We start from the raw sequence: 15630 nt of genomic DNA on the forward strand, positions 1-15630 counted from the left end.
GGATCTGTAGCACAATCCAACTTGCACATTCTGTGGCAGGCCTGCCACAGCCTAAATCTGTAAATGCCCACTCCACAAGGAAGGTGGGCTCATCTTGGGCGGCTGCCCGAGGGGTCTCGGCATTACAACTTTGCCGAGCAGCTACGTGGTCAGGGGAGAACACGTTTGTAAAATTTTACAAATTTGATACTCTGGCTAAGGAGGACCTGGAGTTCTCTCATTCGGTGCTGCAGAGTCATCCGCACTCTCCCGCCCGTTTGGGAGCTTTGGTATAATCCCCATGGTCCTGACGGAGTCCCCAGCATCCACTAGGACGTTAGAGAAAATAAGAATTTACTTACCGATAATTCTATTTCTCATAGTCCGTAGTGGATGCTGGGCGCCCATCCCAAGTGCGGATTGTCTGCAATACTTGTACATAGTTATTGTTACAAAAATCGGGTTATTATTGTTGTGAGACATCTTTTCAGAGGCTTCTTCGTTGTTATCATACTGTTAACTGGGTTCAAATCACAAGTTGTACGGTGTGATTGGTGTGGCTGGTATGAGTTTTACCCGGGATTCAAGATCCTTCCTTATTGTGTACGCTCGTCCGGGCACAGTACCTAACTGAGGCTTGGAGGAGGGTCATAGGGGGAGGAGCCAGTACACACCATGTGATCCTAAAAGCTTACTTTTTGTGCCCTGTCTCCTGCGGAGCCGCTATTCCCCATGGTCCTGACGGAGTCCCCAGCATCCACTACGGACTATGAGAAATAGAATTATCGGTAAGTAAATTCTTATTATATATATATATATATATATATATATATATATATATATATATATATATATAAATAAAATATATTACAAGAAAGTAGTGGCACTCTCAGGCTTTGTAAGGAATTAAATACAGGACACGGCGGTCTCTGCTTTAAAGGTCAACGTTTCGATAATTTAAAATCGTTATCAGGATAACGTTATCCTGATGACGATATTAAATTATCGAAACATTGACCTTTAAAGCAGAGACCGCCGTGTCCTGTATTTAATTCCTTACAAAGCCTGAGAGTGCCACTACTTTCTTGTACTATATCCAGTCGTAAGACTTATTCTGGAGGCACCTGGGTAACTTGTTGCTGTTTGGAGAGAGTGCCAGTCTCTCTCTCTCTCTCTCTCTCTCTCTCTCTCTCTCTCTCTCTCTCTCTCTCTCTCTCTCTCTCTCTCTCTCTCTCTCTCTATATATATATATATATATATATATATATATATATATATATATATATATATAGAGATCTCTATCTATCTATATCACACACTAGTCCAGTGCAGTTTTATTGTTTTTAAAAATAATCTCTACATTGCCTGTGATTGTGCCTGTACCTGCTTTATGGTTTCACTCTCATGTGTATCCCATCTAAGGTAGCTATCACTATAGTCTATACCCAAATGGACTTGGTGCGTCAGGATCCTCTAATATAGTGTACACTTTACTTATCACTATACGGATATTTTACTGTGTTACGGTCACGTACACAGGGATTTATTCTGACACTGGTTGTGTACTTTGTCCGCAAGTTGTGTAGTCTATGTGGCTTCATCGTACTAATAGCCTATTTGTTGCTTTTTTACAATATCTAACCATAAGGGCAGTAAAACTCTGGAATCTCCTGTAAGTTGCAAGGTATGCTCCAGAGGTTTACCTGAGGGAGAAGTATTGTGTGATGGTCTGTGTTCTAAATATCATGCACCTCTCAGTCAGCCTGCAGCTCCTGTAACTACAATGGAGCCACCCTGGGCTATGTTCACCACCCACCTTGGGACTCTGGTGGACCGTTTAGTCCCCCCCCCCCATGGGACCTCCGGTGTCTCTGCCAAACAATTTGTCCCTATTGTAAATCCGCCTTGGGCGGAAAATTTGTCTACCCAGCTGCAACAGTTAAATCAGTCTTTGGTTAGACAGAAATCTACTCCAGGTCACTCCTGTGTCCCTGGGTCCGCTAAGCGGGCTGCTTCCTCCTCACAATTTACTAAACTCTCTGATGTTTCATCTGATGAGGAGGGGAAGCATACAGTCCTGTCAGACTCTGAATCATGTGTTACTGACGAGGATTCTACCTTACAGGTTGATGACCTGGTGGATGCGATTAAGCAGATCCTTCAATCACTGAGGATGAGTATTCCACTACAGTTGCCAAGAAAACTGATATGTTCAAACAGCAGAATGTGGTTAAAACTGTATTACCCAATTCTGATCATCTTGTGGACATCAGGAAGGAACCCTGGTCTACCCCAGGTAAGAAATTCCCGCTCCCCAAACTGGCTTTGGCTCGCTATCCTCTCCCTGCAGAGTTATGTGGTAAATGGGAAAACCCACCGCCGGTGGATTCTCACGTCACCCGTCTCGTAGTGTCTAATACTCTGCCTGTCACCACTGTCACCTCCCTGAAGGAACCGACAGATAAGCGTGTGGAGGGATTCCTGAAGTCTATATATTCCCTGCAGGGGCCATTCATAGGCCCTCTATAGCTGCCTCTTGGGCTGCAAAGGGTATTGAGGTGTGGGTTCAGGCATTAGAGGATGAGCTGCCCGAGGATATTTCTGACAAGGCCAGACAATACCTGTCTCACATATGCACCGCCACCTATTACATTCAGGAGGCGTCCTCTGAGGCAGGTGTACTGGCAGCCAAAGCGTCATCCACATCTGTACTGGCTCGCCGCATACTGTGGTTAAGGTCGTGGAAAGTGAATCTGGACTCCAAGAAGACCTTGGAGGTACTCGCCTTTACTGGGGACATTTTATTTGGAGTGGGACCTGAATAAAATGGTGTCTGAATTAGCAGCTGCTAAGACCACTTCAGGTGCTTGGGTACTGGAAGTTGTCTCTCACAGGTACGCTGTCTCCTTCAAGAGACGTCCCCCTCGCCAGTTCTGCACTACGGTACTCCCTTCGTATCCATTGAAGGCGCAGGCTCTACAAACGGTGGTAGGTTCTCTCCTGAGTACAGGAGTGGTTGTGCCAGTACCTCAGTCCCAGCGTGGCAAAGGCTATTATTCGACCCTGTTTCTAGTGTAGAAACCCAATGGGTCTTTTCGGCCTGTTTTCAACCTCAAGTCACTGAACAAATTTGTGAGGTTCGCAAAGTTTTGTATGGGAACGTTGCGCTCTATTGTGCTGGCGATGGAACCCGGAGATTACATGGTATCCCTGGGTATACAGGATGGTTTTCTGCATATTCCTATTGCTGTATCGCTTCAGCAGTTCCTGCGGTTTGCTATTGGCGACAGTCACTACCAATTCCAGGCTCTGCCATTCGGACTGGCCATGGCTCCTCATATCTTCACCAAGGTTATGGCCATGATGACGGTGCATCTCCATCGCCAGGGAGTCAGAATCCTGCCGTACTTGGACGACCTGCTGATTCTGGCGAGTTCCCACGATGTCCTCAGTCATCTACAATTGATGGTGAGTTGCATACAAGCCCACGGTTGGCTGATCAATTGGAAGAAGTCCTCGCTGGTCCCAGCTCAGAGTATGGTACACCTAGGGGCGCTCCTTGACACACACAGTCAGAGACTGTTCCTGTCTCCAGACAAGGTCCTGAAAATGCAGGACAGGATAAGACACTTCATCCGTCACCCTCAGAGTGTCAATTCACTTGACGATGCAAGCACTTGGCCTGATGGTGTCGACACTCGACATGGTGGAGTACTCTCAAGTTCATTCCCGCCCTCTGCAACGATTAATTCTTACTAAGTGGGACGGCCTCCCTCATTGGATCAGATCCCAAAGGATCTTGTTGACTCCGTAGATTCGTTTGTCACTGACCTGGTGGCTCCAGGACCAGCAATTGAGCAGGGGCCGTCCCTTCTGGATCCCCGACTGGGTCCTCCTGACGACGGATGCCAGTCTGAGGGGATGGGGAGCGGTGTTGTAGACCACGGAAGAATCACTCTTCCCAATAAACATCCTAGAGTTGAGGGCGGTGTTCAAAGCATTATCGATTGCCCTGCCTCTGGTACGGAACAGACCGGTTCAAGTACAGCCAGACAACGCCACGACAGTGGCATACATAAACCATCAAGGCGGCACTCAAAGCCGCATGGCTATGAAGGAAGTGTCAAAAATTCTTTGTTGGGCAGGACGCCATTTGCCAAGTATATCGGCAGTGTTTATTCCGGGTGTTCTAAACTAGGAAGCGGACCACCTCAGTTGCCAGGACGTACATGCCGGAGAGTGGAGTCTTCATCCAGAAGTCTTTCAACTCCTAGTGGACAGGTGGGGTCTACCGGACGTAGACCTCATGGCATCTGAACACAATCACAAAGTTCCGGTTTTCAGGTTAAGGACAAAGGATCCTCAAGCAGCGTTCGTGGACACACTGGCAATTCCATTTTAACTTTCGGCTGCCTTACGTGTTCCCTCCAGTGTCACTCCTGCCCAGGGTTTTACGGAAGTTCAAACAGGAAGGAGGAATGCTGCTTGTGGCCCAGACAGCATTGGTTCTCAGACCTGCAGGGTCTATCGACAGGGCATCCTCTTCTACTTCCTCAACAACCAGACCTCCTCGTACAGGGCCCTTGTCTCTACCCATAGGATTTGTCTGTTGTGCTGAAAGCTCTGCAAGAGTCTCCATTTGAACCTCTTGAATCGGTGGACCTTAAATGACACACAGCCAAGGTCCTGTTCTTGCTGGTTATTGCCTCTGCAAGAAAGGTGTCAGACTTAGGCGCTTTTCCTGTTGTCCACCCTTTCTTATATACCACCGGGACCAGGCAGTTCTACAAACTCGCCCAGGTTTTTTGCCTAAGGTGGTGTCATCTTTTCACCTTAACTAAGTGATTGTGGTTCCGTTCTTTGTCTCTTTGGATTTATCTCCCAAAGAACGTTCTTTGGATGTGGTTAGGGCTTTCCGTATCTATGTGGAGTGGACTGCCTCTATCAGGAGGTCAGAATCCCTTTTTGTTTGATTTTCACAAACGTGGCTCACCTGCAAGTAAGCAACCCATGGCCAGATGGATTAGAATGGTGATTGCACAAGCTTATGCACATGCTGGTCTCCCAGCTCCAGCTGCAGTTAAAGCTCATTCTACTCAGTCTGTTGGACCTTCTTGGGCGGCCCGCCAGGAGGCGTCCCCTGGACAAGTGTGCAAGGTGGCTACGTGGTTCTCAGTAAACACATTCATGAGGTTCTATGCCTTTGATACTTCCGCCTCCCAGGATGTTTCTTTTGGACGCTGTGTTCTCTTACCCACTAAGGTGCGTTCCTTCCCTTGAGGAACTACTTTAGGAAATCCCCGATGTCTTCCCTGTGGAACACAGTGTACCACGCTGCAGAAAAGGAGTTATGGTAGACTTACCATGGTTAACTCTTTTTCTGCAAGGTACACTGGGTTCCACAGGGCGCCCACCCCGACGCACCTAGTTTCTTTGGGTTGTATGGCATTAGCTGCTGGTACCCTCTCCTGTCGTGAGATTGTGGTTCTATGACTAACATCTGCCTACTCTGTTACCTGCTCCTGCATTGGACTGGTTAACGAAACTGAGCTCTCAGTGCCTGTAGGCGGGGTTATAGATGAGGCCCCAATGCATCCTGGGACAGTCAAATCTTTGCCTGATGGTGCCTGTGGATCCAAGATCCTGCTCTACACCCCCGATGTATTCCCTGTGGAACCCAGTGTACCTCGCAGAAAGAGAGGTAACCATGGTAAGTCTACCATAATTCTCCTTTTTTCATTGTTTTTTGTTGTGTATGTCAACATAGGTATAAGTGTACTGCGTCCCCTCGCATGGCTCGCCACTTCGGGCACGGTGCCTTGCTGCGTTCGGCACACTATTATATTCCTCTTCCAGGTCCACTGGGATGGTAAAGTAAACAAGTATGTTTCGATGAAAAAATCGCAAAAAAACTTTTATCGGGTTTTTTACCCTGACGTCGGGATTTTTGATTATAGGTAAATTGACCGCATCCCATGCCTGGAGAATACAAGCTAAACAATGTCACTCTACAGGAGGTTAGCAATTGCTGTCTCTTATAAGCTACAATTTTTAGATGTAACCTATATATAAGCAAACATGTTTGTCTTGATATATTTAATGGAAGACCGTTCTTTGAAAATGAAATAATCCTTTCACATGATTTTGCAAATACGTAGCTAATAGAGGTATAATGGGTCACAAGAAGGCAGCAAATAATTGGTTTCTTCAATAATGTATAGGTTTATTAGATTGTTATTTCCCTTAGATACAGTTTCTCTTAATATACTGTAGCATTAGTTTGACAGTGAGATTAAAGCTAAAAGTCTCTGTTATTGGTCTTTTTAAATAAGGCTTCACTCTTAAACCCATCAGTACATGACACTGGTGTCAACAGGCTTCATGTTTCTTTCAGTGACTTTTATCATTATAATTCAGGAAGCATGATTATTATCTCATTCCTTTATCTTGGCATTGGAGATAATTTCTGAATTGGAAGAACTACATCAGCTGCAGGTATTGTGCTTGTTCTGCTTTCTAATGCTGGGTTGGATTGTACAGTTTCTCTGTGGAACATTTTGCAGGCTGTGACAGAAATGCTCATGTCTTTGAAAGTAACAAGTTACGGTCTCTGCAGACCTGCAATCTCACTTCCTTATGTACAACTTTATTCCATGGGTGCGCTTTCACTTTTGTTTATTTGTTGCTTACTGACATTTATGAGCCTTATAATGTGGTTCCTAAATGACAATAGTTTTCTGCATTGAAAGTAGTGGCTGATGTCCAATAACTGCCAGTAATTAGGTGTATAAAAGTCTGGCCACCTTGCACAATTGAAAAGCGATGGCACATACTTTTCGCCATTGGAAGCTCAATAGGTTATATTGTTGTTTTATCATTTCGCCATTTGTGTTCAGAAACCACTACTTTGCTACAATTAGCCAGTTTTCTAGGATCACCCAGGTGGTCCTATTGCTGAATAATACATATGTTTCCTCTTACATCCTTGCTGCAGTCACGCTGAACAGCCCTTCAAGTCGCGCTGTGACGTTGTGGGATTTCGGTAGCGCCAAACGTCTTTTTGTGTGTCTTGGGTGCAATTTAATGCAATAGGACGCACAAGCGGCTTCTGCTGATTAAAAGTATATACAGCATGCCTATATTCTGTGTGTAATTGCTGCTCTATCTGCATCTGAAATGCCACATTACAGTGTTTTCCAGGAAAACACTGAAGCAGTTGCAGTCACGCACAGAATCACATTTTCACAAAAAATAACTAAAAAAAGGCACTCGGCGCTACCGAGTCACATGGCACTCACGTGTTATGTGTAACGCGACTTATAGCGCACAGAGCAAAGATGTAATGGGGCACATCTGTATCTTCCACCGTTATGCTTAAAAAAAAAAAAAAAAAAGTGGTTCCCTCAGAATCCGCATTATCATCTTGCTACACTAACATCTGCTCATGCTAGCCAGGAGCACTGTGTTAAAATACACATAGGGGCATATTCAATTGTTTTGGGCGTCTAAAAAGTCCAGTTTAGACAGGATTTTTAGACGCCCCAAACAGTAGTCACAATTCAATTGCGTTTTGGGTACCCATGCACATCATGCATGCCACGCCCAAACAGACAGGGTTTTGCCACCAAAAATGACTAAACCCATCTAAACTCCATACTTTGGGCATCCAAGCTGCCCAGTTTCAACACATTTTTAATCCCACCTCTGGAGACTGCGAGAAAAATGGGTCCTCCACCACCTAGTGGCGGCCATGGCAACATTTGAATCGGCCCCATTGTGGTGAATTCAGTTGCTGTTTTTGCGCCAGTAAGTAACTGTAGCTATTCCATGGTTTTGCCAATAGTCACTAGTGCTGCGGGTGCCCATTACTTATTTTATTTGTCGCACCCAAATGCAAAGTACTGATCAGTGTGCCCAAATGCTTTACTTTTTTTGGGATTTCTGTTTGACCCCCTCAAGAGGGTGTGAGCACAAATAATGGGTGGCGGGATTCCTTCCAATTAGCAGAAACAATTGAATAGCTCCATCGGGTGCTCATTTACGGGTGTGCAAGAAATATTTGAATTCCCCCATGGTATCCCAAAACAAGATGCTGGTTTTATATTTATTCCCTGCATTTTCATTTAAACTGTTTTAATGAACCTTGCGTTGTCCTCCCCATGATAATCCTTTCTGTGTAGATGTGTTCTTGGAGTATGGTGCCATATTTGTGGAGTGCATAATATATAGATTTTAGTGTTTATCTTCTGTGGAACCACTTCAGCTGCACATATTATCCCTTCCTCTAAGAATATATTTATTTTCAAATGACGTCAACAATTTTATATAGCATTTCATGCAAAATGAAGTCTTCTGAACTTGCCTTGGCTGTTTGGGATAGCGGTATTCTAGTCTTTGAGGAGATAATTGGATTTGAGTTCCTGTGTGTGGCTTGGACTTGCTCCCTGCAGTGCTGCAGTAATATTTAATTTGTGATTGGGTGCAGCATGGTGCTGATAAGAACAATTCTGTGCTTTAAATCTTTTTAATTAAAGATCCATTATCCATTCTGTATAATAACATAACCGTAACATAAACTTAGTGTTTACCTTACTACATACACTGTGTATCACCTCAGATATGTTTCTGTATGTAGAATGAATGTTTTAATTACAGTACGTTGTGATCTTAACAGCAATAAATAATCTGCAGGTCACAGGATATAGTACAGTATTATACTTTTACTATAGACCCCATTCTGCAGTAAGTACTGTAGTTCACAAACCTATATGAGACCTGAAGGGCTGAATTTGGTATGTACGTATTACGTTTGACATGAGCAGGAACAAATGATGGTACAAGTTTGTGCTGTGACTAGGAGAGTGTAGCTTAATAGTGGCAAGTGCTGCATAGATAATTGTTTTACCCATTCTTCATCCAGTGCCATATTAAATTGAGAGAACACTTTTTTATATTAAAAATATTATTTATGTAAATCTCCCTGACATTCCTTTTTGTTATTCTTTCCTCTTAGACTGCCAGCTGGAAAAACTTCCCATGAGGCCGCGGGACAGAGCAAGAGTCATTGATGCAGCTAAGCATGCTCATAAGTTCTGTAACACAGAGGAGGAGGAAGCCGTTTACCTGCGCAGGTATCTACACGTGGGACCTATTGTTACTGCTACAATTTAGCTGTTATAGATTGAATCCTGGAATCCCACAAAAATAATCTGGTGTGTTTGAGGTTTTTTTAGTGCTACTTGTATATCTTAGGTTTGGAAAATCAGTCCACTGTTCCTTCTATTAGGTGCTTTTTGGATTCAGCAATAGAGTGCAATTTCTCTGCCAAACACCAAACCTATTTTTATTATTTAGTTATTGCGATATGCTCCCATTACAATTATAGAGGTCAATTCAGTTCATAGTGGATTGAAGAGCACCAGGAGGGAGCTCCTGGAGCTATTCAATACAGCGAGATGCTGTCCCCGACTAGAGGATTTCTACTCGCATCGCAGTCTGCAAAGCTGTTTTGTGACCTAGCGCTGTGCAAACAGCATCGCGGCGAGGCAGTTTAATTAGGAGGCATTCTCTGACTAAACACCCTGTTTTGTCCGGGAGTACGGGCATTCTCCGACTTAGGGGGACATTTACTAAGCAGTGATAAGAGCGGAGAAGTGAGCCAGTGGAGAAGTTGCCCATGGCAACCAATCAGCACTGAAGTAACATCTATAATTTGCATACTATAAAATTATACAGAGCTGCTGATTGGTTGATGGGGCGACTTCTCCGCTGGCTCACTTCTCCTCTCTTATCACAGCTTAGTAAATGTACCCCTTAGCATCACACTGAATTGAATAGCTTCTGGAGCTCACTCCCAGTGCTATTCAATCCGCAATGAATTGAACTAACCCAATATGCTCCTAGTTAACAAATTAACATTTTGCACATGTTGAACCTGACATCTTCTACACATGTGTCCTCATACATCTATCCTCAGTATGCCATGCAGCGCGAGATGCCTGGCATGAGTGAGCCACCAGGTCCAGTGCATCTCTGCAAGCATAGGGCATCTATTTTTTCTGAAAATGCGTCTTTGTTGTAATAGGGTGCGATTAGTATTAGTACGCATGGAGAGACTGTGCTGATTAATTTGATATGCAAATATATGCAGTCCCTAATGAAAGATCTTAGTGGTTTTGAGTTTGCCTAAAATATGATGTATTTGCTAAATATCCCTTAGAAGTATATAAATCCTTTTTCTCTTACGTCCTAGAGGATACTGGGGTTCCATTCAGTACCATGGGGTATAGACTGGTCCACTAGGAGCCATTGGCACTTTAAGAATTTGATAGTGTGGGCTGGCTCCTCCCTCTATGTCCCTCCTACCAGACTCAGTTTAGAAAATGTGCCCGGAGGAGCTGATCACGCTTATGGAAGCTTTTGAAGAGTTTTCTCATACGTCCTAGAGGATGCTGGGGACTCCAAAAGGACCATGGCGGTATAAACGGGATCCGCAGGAGACATGGGCACACTATAAGACTTTGAATGGGTGTGAACTGGCTCCTCCCTCTATGCCCCTCCTCCAGACTCCAGTTAGATTATGTGCCCAGGAGAGACTGGACACACACTAGGGGAGCTCTCCTGAGTTTCTCTAAAAAGACTTTGTTAGGTTTTTTTATATTCAGGGAGATCTGCTGGCTACAGGCTCCCTGCATCGTGGGACTGAGGGGAGAGAAGTCAGACCTACTTCTTCTGAGTTAAGGGCTCTGCTTCTTAGGCTACTGGACACCATTAGCTCCTGAGGGTTCGATCACTTGGTGCGCCTAGCTGCTTGTTCCCGGAGCCGCGCCGTCAACCCCCTCACAGAAGACAGAAGCAGGGCGAGTATAAAGAAGTACAGAAGACTTCAGTGACGGCAGAAGACTTCAGTAACTAGGCACCGCGCAGCGGTCGCGCTGCGCGCCATGCTCCCACACACAGACGGCACTTGCAGGGTGCAGGGCGCAGGGAGGGCGCCCTGGGCAGCATGTTACTGGAGGATAAAACTGGCAAAGTATATATGTTATAAGTGCCTAGGCACTAAATTATAGCCCCCGCCAGAATAAATATTAAGATTTTGAGCGGGACTACAGCGCACCAGTGAGGGGGCGTGGCTTAGCCCTCACAGCTTACCAGCGCCATTTTTCTCTTCATAGGCGGCAGAGAACGCTGGCCCGGACCTCCACTCTTCTGAACATGTATCAGGGAGCAAAAAAAAAGGGGGGGGGGGCACTGAAATTTGGTGCTATTAACCCTTTTATGAACAGCGCAGACATCTGGTATTTGTTTTCAGTACTGAAATAGGCGCTGGGGTGTGAGCTGGTAAACTCCCTCTGTGTCTCTCTAACAGGCTTCCCTGTGGGTCTGTCCCCTATAGCCAGTGTGTTTGTGCGTGTCGTTACATGTGTGTCGACATGGCTGAGACTGAGTGCTCCTTCCCGGAGGAAGATACTGGGATCTACCCCTTATAGTAAGTGTTTAGTACACGTGTCGGCATGTCTTGGTGCTCTGCCACAAACGGCTATGGGAATCCCTCTGTCTGCACCGCCGACTCCTAATGGTACTTGATTCATGAGATTAAGTGTCAGCATGTTAGTAGTTGTATTTTTTTCCAAAGAGAAAAAACTATATGGGAGACACAGACGTATGTGGGTGACCCTGTTGGCACCAACTAATCTGACTGGGTATAAATTAACATGTTAATGTGATGCATTTCAAAAAGCTATTCCTGTATATGTATTTATATGTATATGTATGGTACGGTTGCTTTGATCTGTGGCTCGAGCACAGACGTAGTAATATTTGTGGGGGCGTAATATTAATAATATATATATTTCCCTCAGACCCCTCGGGGTCGCAAAAATGTTATTTTGCCCAGTTACTACTCCCTGTTGTCAACACGAATACTATGTCTTATGTCGACCATAATGTTTCCTGATTAGATCCACAACATCGGCATTCAGTACATGTTTCATACACATTAAGAACGTATTAATGTCACTAGGGACCCTGCTGCTCCTGACAAAAAGATATATATATATATATATATATATATATATATATATACACAGTGCTTAAAGTGGTCCTAAAGAGGTGGTGGAACTCAACCCCCCCCCCACCCTAGCCCCTCCCACCTGACAGATGCCACACCCCTAGTCCCTCCCCTATATAAATGAGTAAATTCATCTGTTTATAATCAAAACTATACTGGTCAAAAATGTAAAAATGATTGGATCAACATAGCCACTCCAACACAGGTGGGGAAGATGTGCATAACTGCTGACTGCTGAATAATGTAAGAGAACACAAGATAAAAATCCTCAGCAGTAGTACAGAGCTCATTGTAATTATTATTTACTTAATGCAGCAGTGCAGTAAGTAGACATTTTGGTGTCCAGTGGCAGAAAAAGAATTGATGCCCTCTCTTCCACCACACTCAAATAAGGGACAGTGTGCGCCGAAGGCGCGCAGCAAAAATATAGGGTTGTGGCTTTATGGGGAAGGGGCGTGTCCACATAATAGTACCAATTCACATTACACCACACAGTAGCACCCCTTACACTAGAGGTGGGAAAAATACGGCCCGCGAACCGATCCTGCCCGGCCCGCTGCCTCTAACCTGTGCGCAATGACAAGCAGCCAGACTTGGGCCGCTTGTCATTGTCCCGGCCAGCTTCCAGCCCAGGTCACCGGCAGCAAGATGATGCCTGCGACAGCGCGGCTCTATTAGCCGCAGCCGGCACTGTGTGATCTTGGCCTCCCCCCCTGATTATCAGAAGGAAAGAGGAAGCAGTCCCAGCTTGGGGTGGGGCTACCCAGCACGGAGCACAGCCCTGATGCTTCTGCACTTTATCATGCATGGCAGGTAGAATGAAGGACCTGCCAAAGCAGCCAAAGTTTTCATGCAGTGACATTCTTTAAGGTATGAGGGACCATAAATGATATTGGGGGTAATTCCAAGTTGATCGCAGCAGGAATTTTTTTAGCAGTTGGGCAAAACCATGTGCACTGCATGGGGGGGAGATATAAAATTTGCATAGAGAGTTAGATTTGGGTGGGTTATTTTATTTCTGTGCAAGGTAAATACTGGCTGCTTTTATTTTTACACTGCAAATTAGATTGCAGATTGAACACACCACACCCAAATCTAACTCTCTCTGCACATGTTACATCTGCCTCCCCTGCAGTGCACATGGTTTTGCCCAATTGCTAACAGAATTCCTGCTGCGATCAACTTGGAATTACCCCCATTATGTCTGTGTAACTGTACATGATAATGTGCCTGTAACTCTGTGTATGTGTCTGTATATGTCTCTGTGTAACTCTATATGTGTCTGTATCTCTGTATATATGTCTATAGCTCTGTATATGTGTCTGTGTAACTCTATGTATACTGTATGTCTGTAACTCTGTATCTGTGCAACTATGTATCTGTAGCTCGGTGTATGTGTTGGATCAGTATGATTCAATGCCGCTTGGGATCCTGGCGGTCAAAATACTGACGACGGGATCCCAATATCTCGAAACCGACAGGGGTGGGTAAGGGGTGTTCTCCCCTCTCCCCAACCCCCTAACCCTCCCACCCGGCAGCCTAACCCTAACATCCTTTATTGGTGCCTAACCCTAACCACCCCCCATGGTTACCTAAACCTAGCCCGTCCCTGATGCCTAAACCTACCTGGAGTAATGTGTAAAATGGGTCTCTACCTGGTATAATGTGTAAAAGGGGCTCTACCTGGTGTAATGTGTGTAAGTGGCGCTACTGTGTGGCGTAATTTGAATAATGGAGACTGTTGTGCAGCCTAATATGAATCTGTATTTTTTTTGGCCACACCCCTTCCACATGAAGCCACGTCCCTATACTTTTGGTGCATGGGGTGGGGGGGTGGCTGCTTTTTTGTGTGCGGCCCTCGAATACTGACAGGAAAGTGTCAAGTGGCCCCTCAGCTGAAATAATTGCCTACCCCTGCCTTACACCATAGTAGAGCCCCTGACACACATTATGCCAGGTAGAGCTCCTGATACACATTATGCTAGGTAGGGCCCCTGATACACACTATGCCAGATAGAACCCGATACACATTATGCCAGGTAGAGCCACTGATACTCATGAGAGAGAGAGATAGAGAGAGAGAGTGAGAAAGTGTGTGTGTCCGTTCATCATAACACCCCACCCCGAGAGCACTTTGGCTCACACAAAACACGATGCATCAGACGGAACAGCGCTGCCCACCTGCAACGAGTAGCCCTGAAGCCTCATGGACAACACACTACGCAGCCTGTCTGTAACATGTAGCCACCCGCAGCGCCTACCTACCACTGGAAGCCAGAAAGACCACAGGCTGCACCTAACATACTACAGCACTGCTCCACTGTCTAACAACTAGCCACTTGCAGGATCCACTTTTCTGTAAACCCCTCTCAAAATGTATAATATCAAGAATCAAAGTAGTCAACTATTCCAAACAAACTAACAAAAAAAAATGTTGCACTGGCAATCTCTCTAAATTAATATAATTAGCATGAAAATGTGATCACTAAACAGGCCATATTAAAATATAATCATTCATCAACCATAGAATTCATTACGTTATAGAACAAATACTGCATTGCATTTGCATGGGTTTTTACATTACAGGGACTCTCAGTCTCCGTCCAAGTACTCAGCTAGGTACTCAGTCAGCGCGGATCCTCTCTTCCCTGTAGATGTAGACGCGCGATGACGTCATATTTCCCGCCTGCGGCACAGGGTCTGGAGGAGGCGGGTTGGGGTAATCAATCATTCTCGCCGGCGCCGCCCACCCACACATGGAATCCAGGGCTGGAATTTAAAGCCAGCGAGAGGGAAAGCTGAGCGCTGTCACGCGGGCTGTGTGTGTGTGCTAGTGACAACCTGCAGCCCGCAGCAGAATAGATGCAGAGGCGGAGCACCAGTCTGTCTGCTCTACTCCTTTTCCTGACTCAGTGCTTAGGCTGCATGTGTGTAGTTAAGGTGGGCGGGCGGAGGCGGAACTGGTTCCGCCTCCAATTTGAAGTGACGGAACGCAGTTCCGCCCCGTTCCGGCCCACTTTAACCCCTGTGTGTGTGTATATATATATATATATATATATATATATATATATATATATATATTTAAAATGTGTATATTTATATAATGTGTTTATTTATAAATGTGTATATTATACATTATATTTATATTTAAAAAAAATTTTTTATAATGAATGCTGACGTAAACTTTTCCTTCTCATGTGCTGGTCGCTCGGTTGAATAACTCTAGGTCACCCATGACAAGATGGTTTCAAATCATCACGAGGAGTCCGAGTGTTTATTCTTTTCCCGCCATGAGAGTCAACCCCTGTTCTGCACGGGGCCCAGTCACAAAGGATCGTTTACAGGAAGCTAAGTGATATTTTAATTATATGCTTTGATTATACTTGCATTGCATGCGCAAGGGGGAGTGCTTGTATTCCGAAATGGTCGGTTACTTTGTCATCCGAATATACACTGCTCAAAAACATAAAGGGAACACTAAAATAACACATCCTAGATCTGAATGAATGAAATATTCTTATTAAATACTTTGTTCTTTACATAGTTGAATGTGCTGACAACAAAATCACACAAAAATTATC

General features: G+C 44.9%; 1 protein-coding gene across 2 annotated transcripts in view; it reads left to right on the forward strand.

The window, feature by feature from the left end:
- STEEP1 (STING1 ER exit protein 1) overlaps positions 1-15630 on the forward strand; it is a 260016-nt gene that overhangs the window by 72880 nt on the left and 171506 nt on the right. For both annotated transcript variants that reach the window (XM_063935619.1, XM_063935620.1), the window contains exon 2: positions 8993-9110. In XM_063935619.1, the coding sequence (XP_063791689.1) occupies positions 8993-9110 (118 nt within the window). The remainder of the gene's footprint in view (positions 1-8992; positions 9111-15630) is intronic.

Source organism: Pseudophryne corroboree, chromosome 8 (assembly GCF_028390025.1).
Source record: "Pseudophryne corroboree isolate aPseCor3 chromosome 8, aPseCor3.hap2, whole genome shotgun sequence".
NCBI lineage: Eukaryota > Metazoa > Chordata > Amphibia > Anura > Myobatrachidae > Pseudophryne > Pseudophryne corroboree.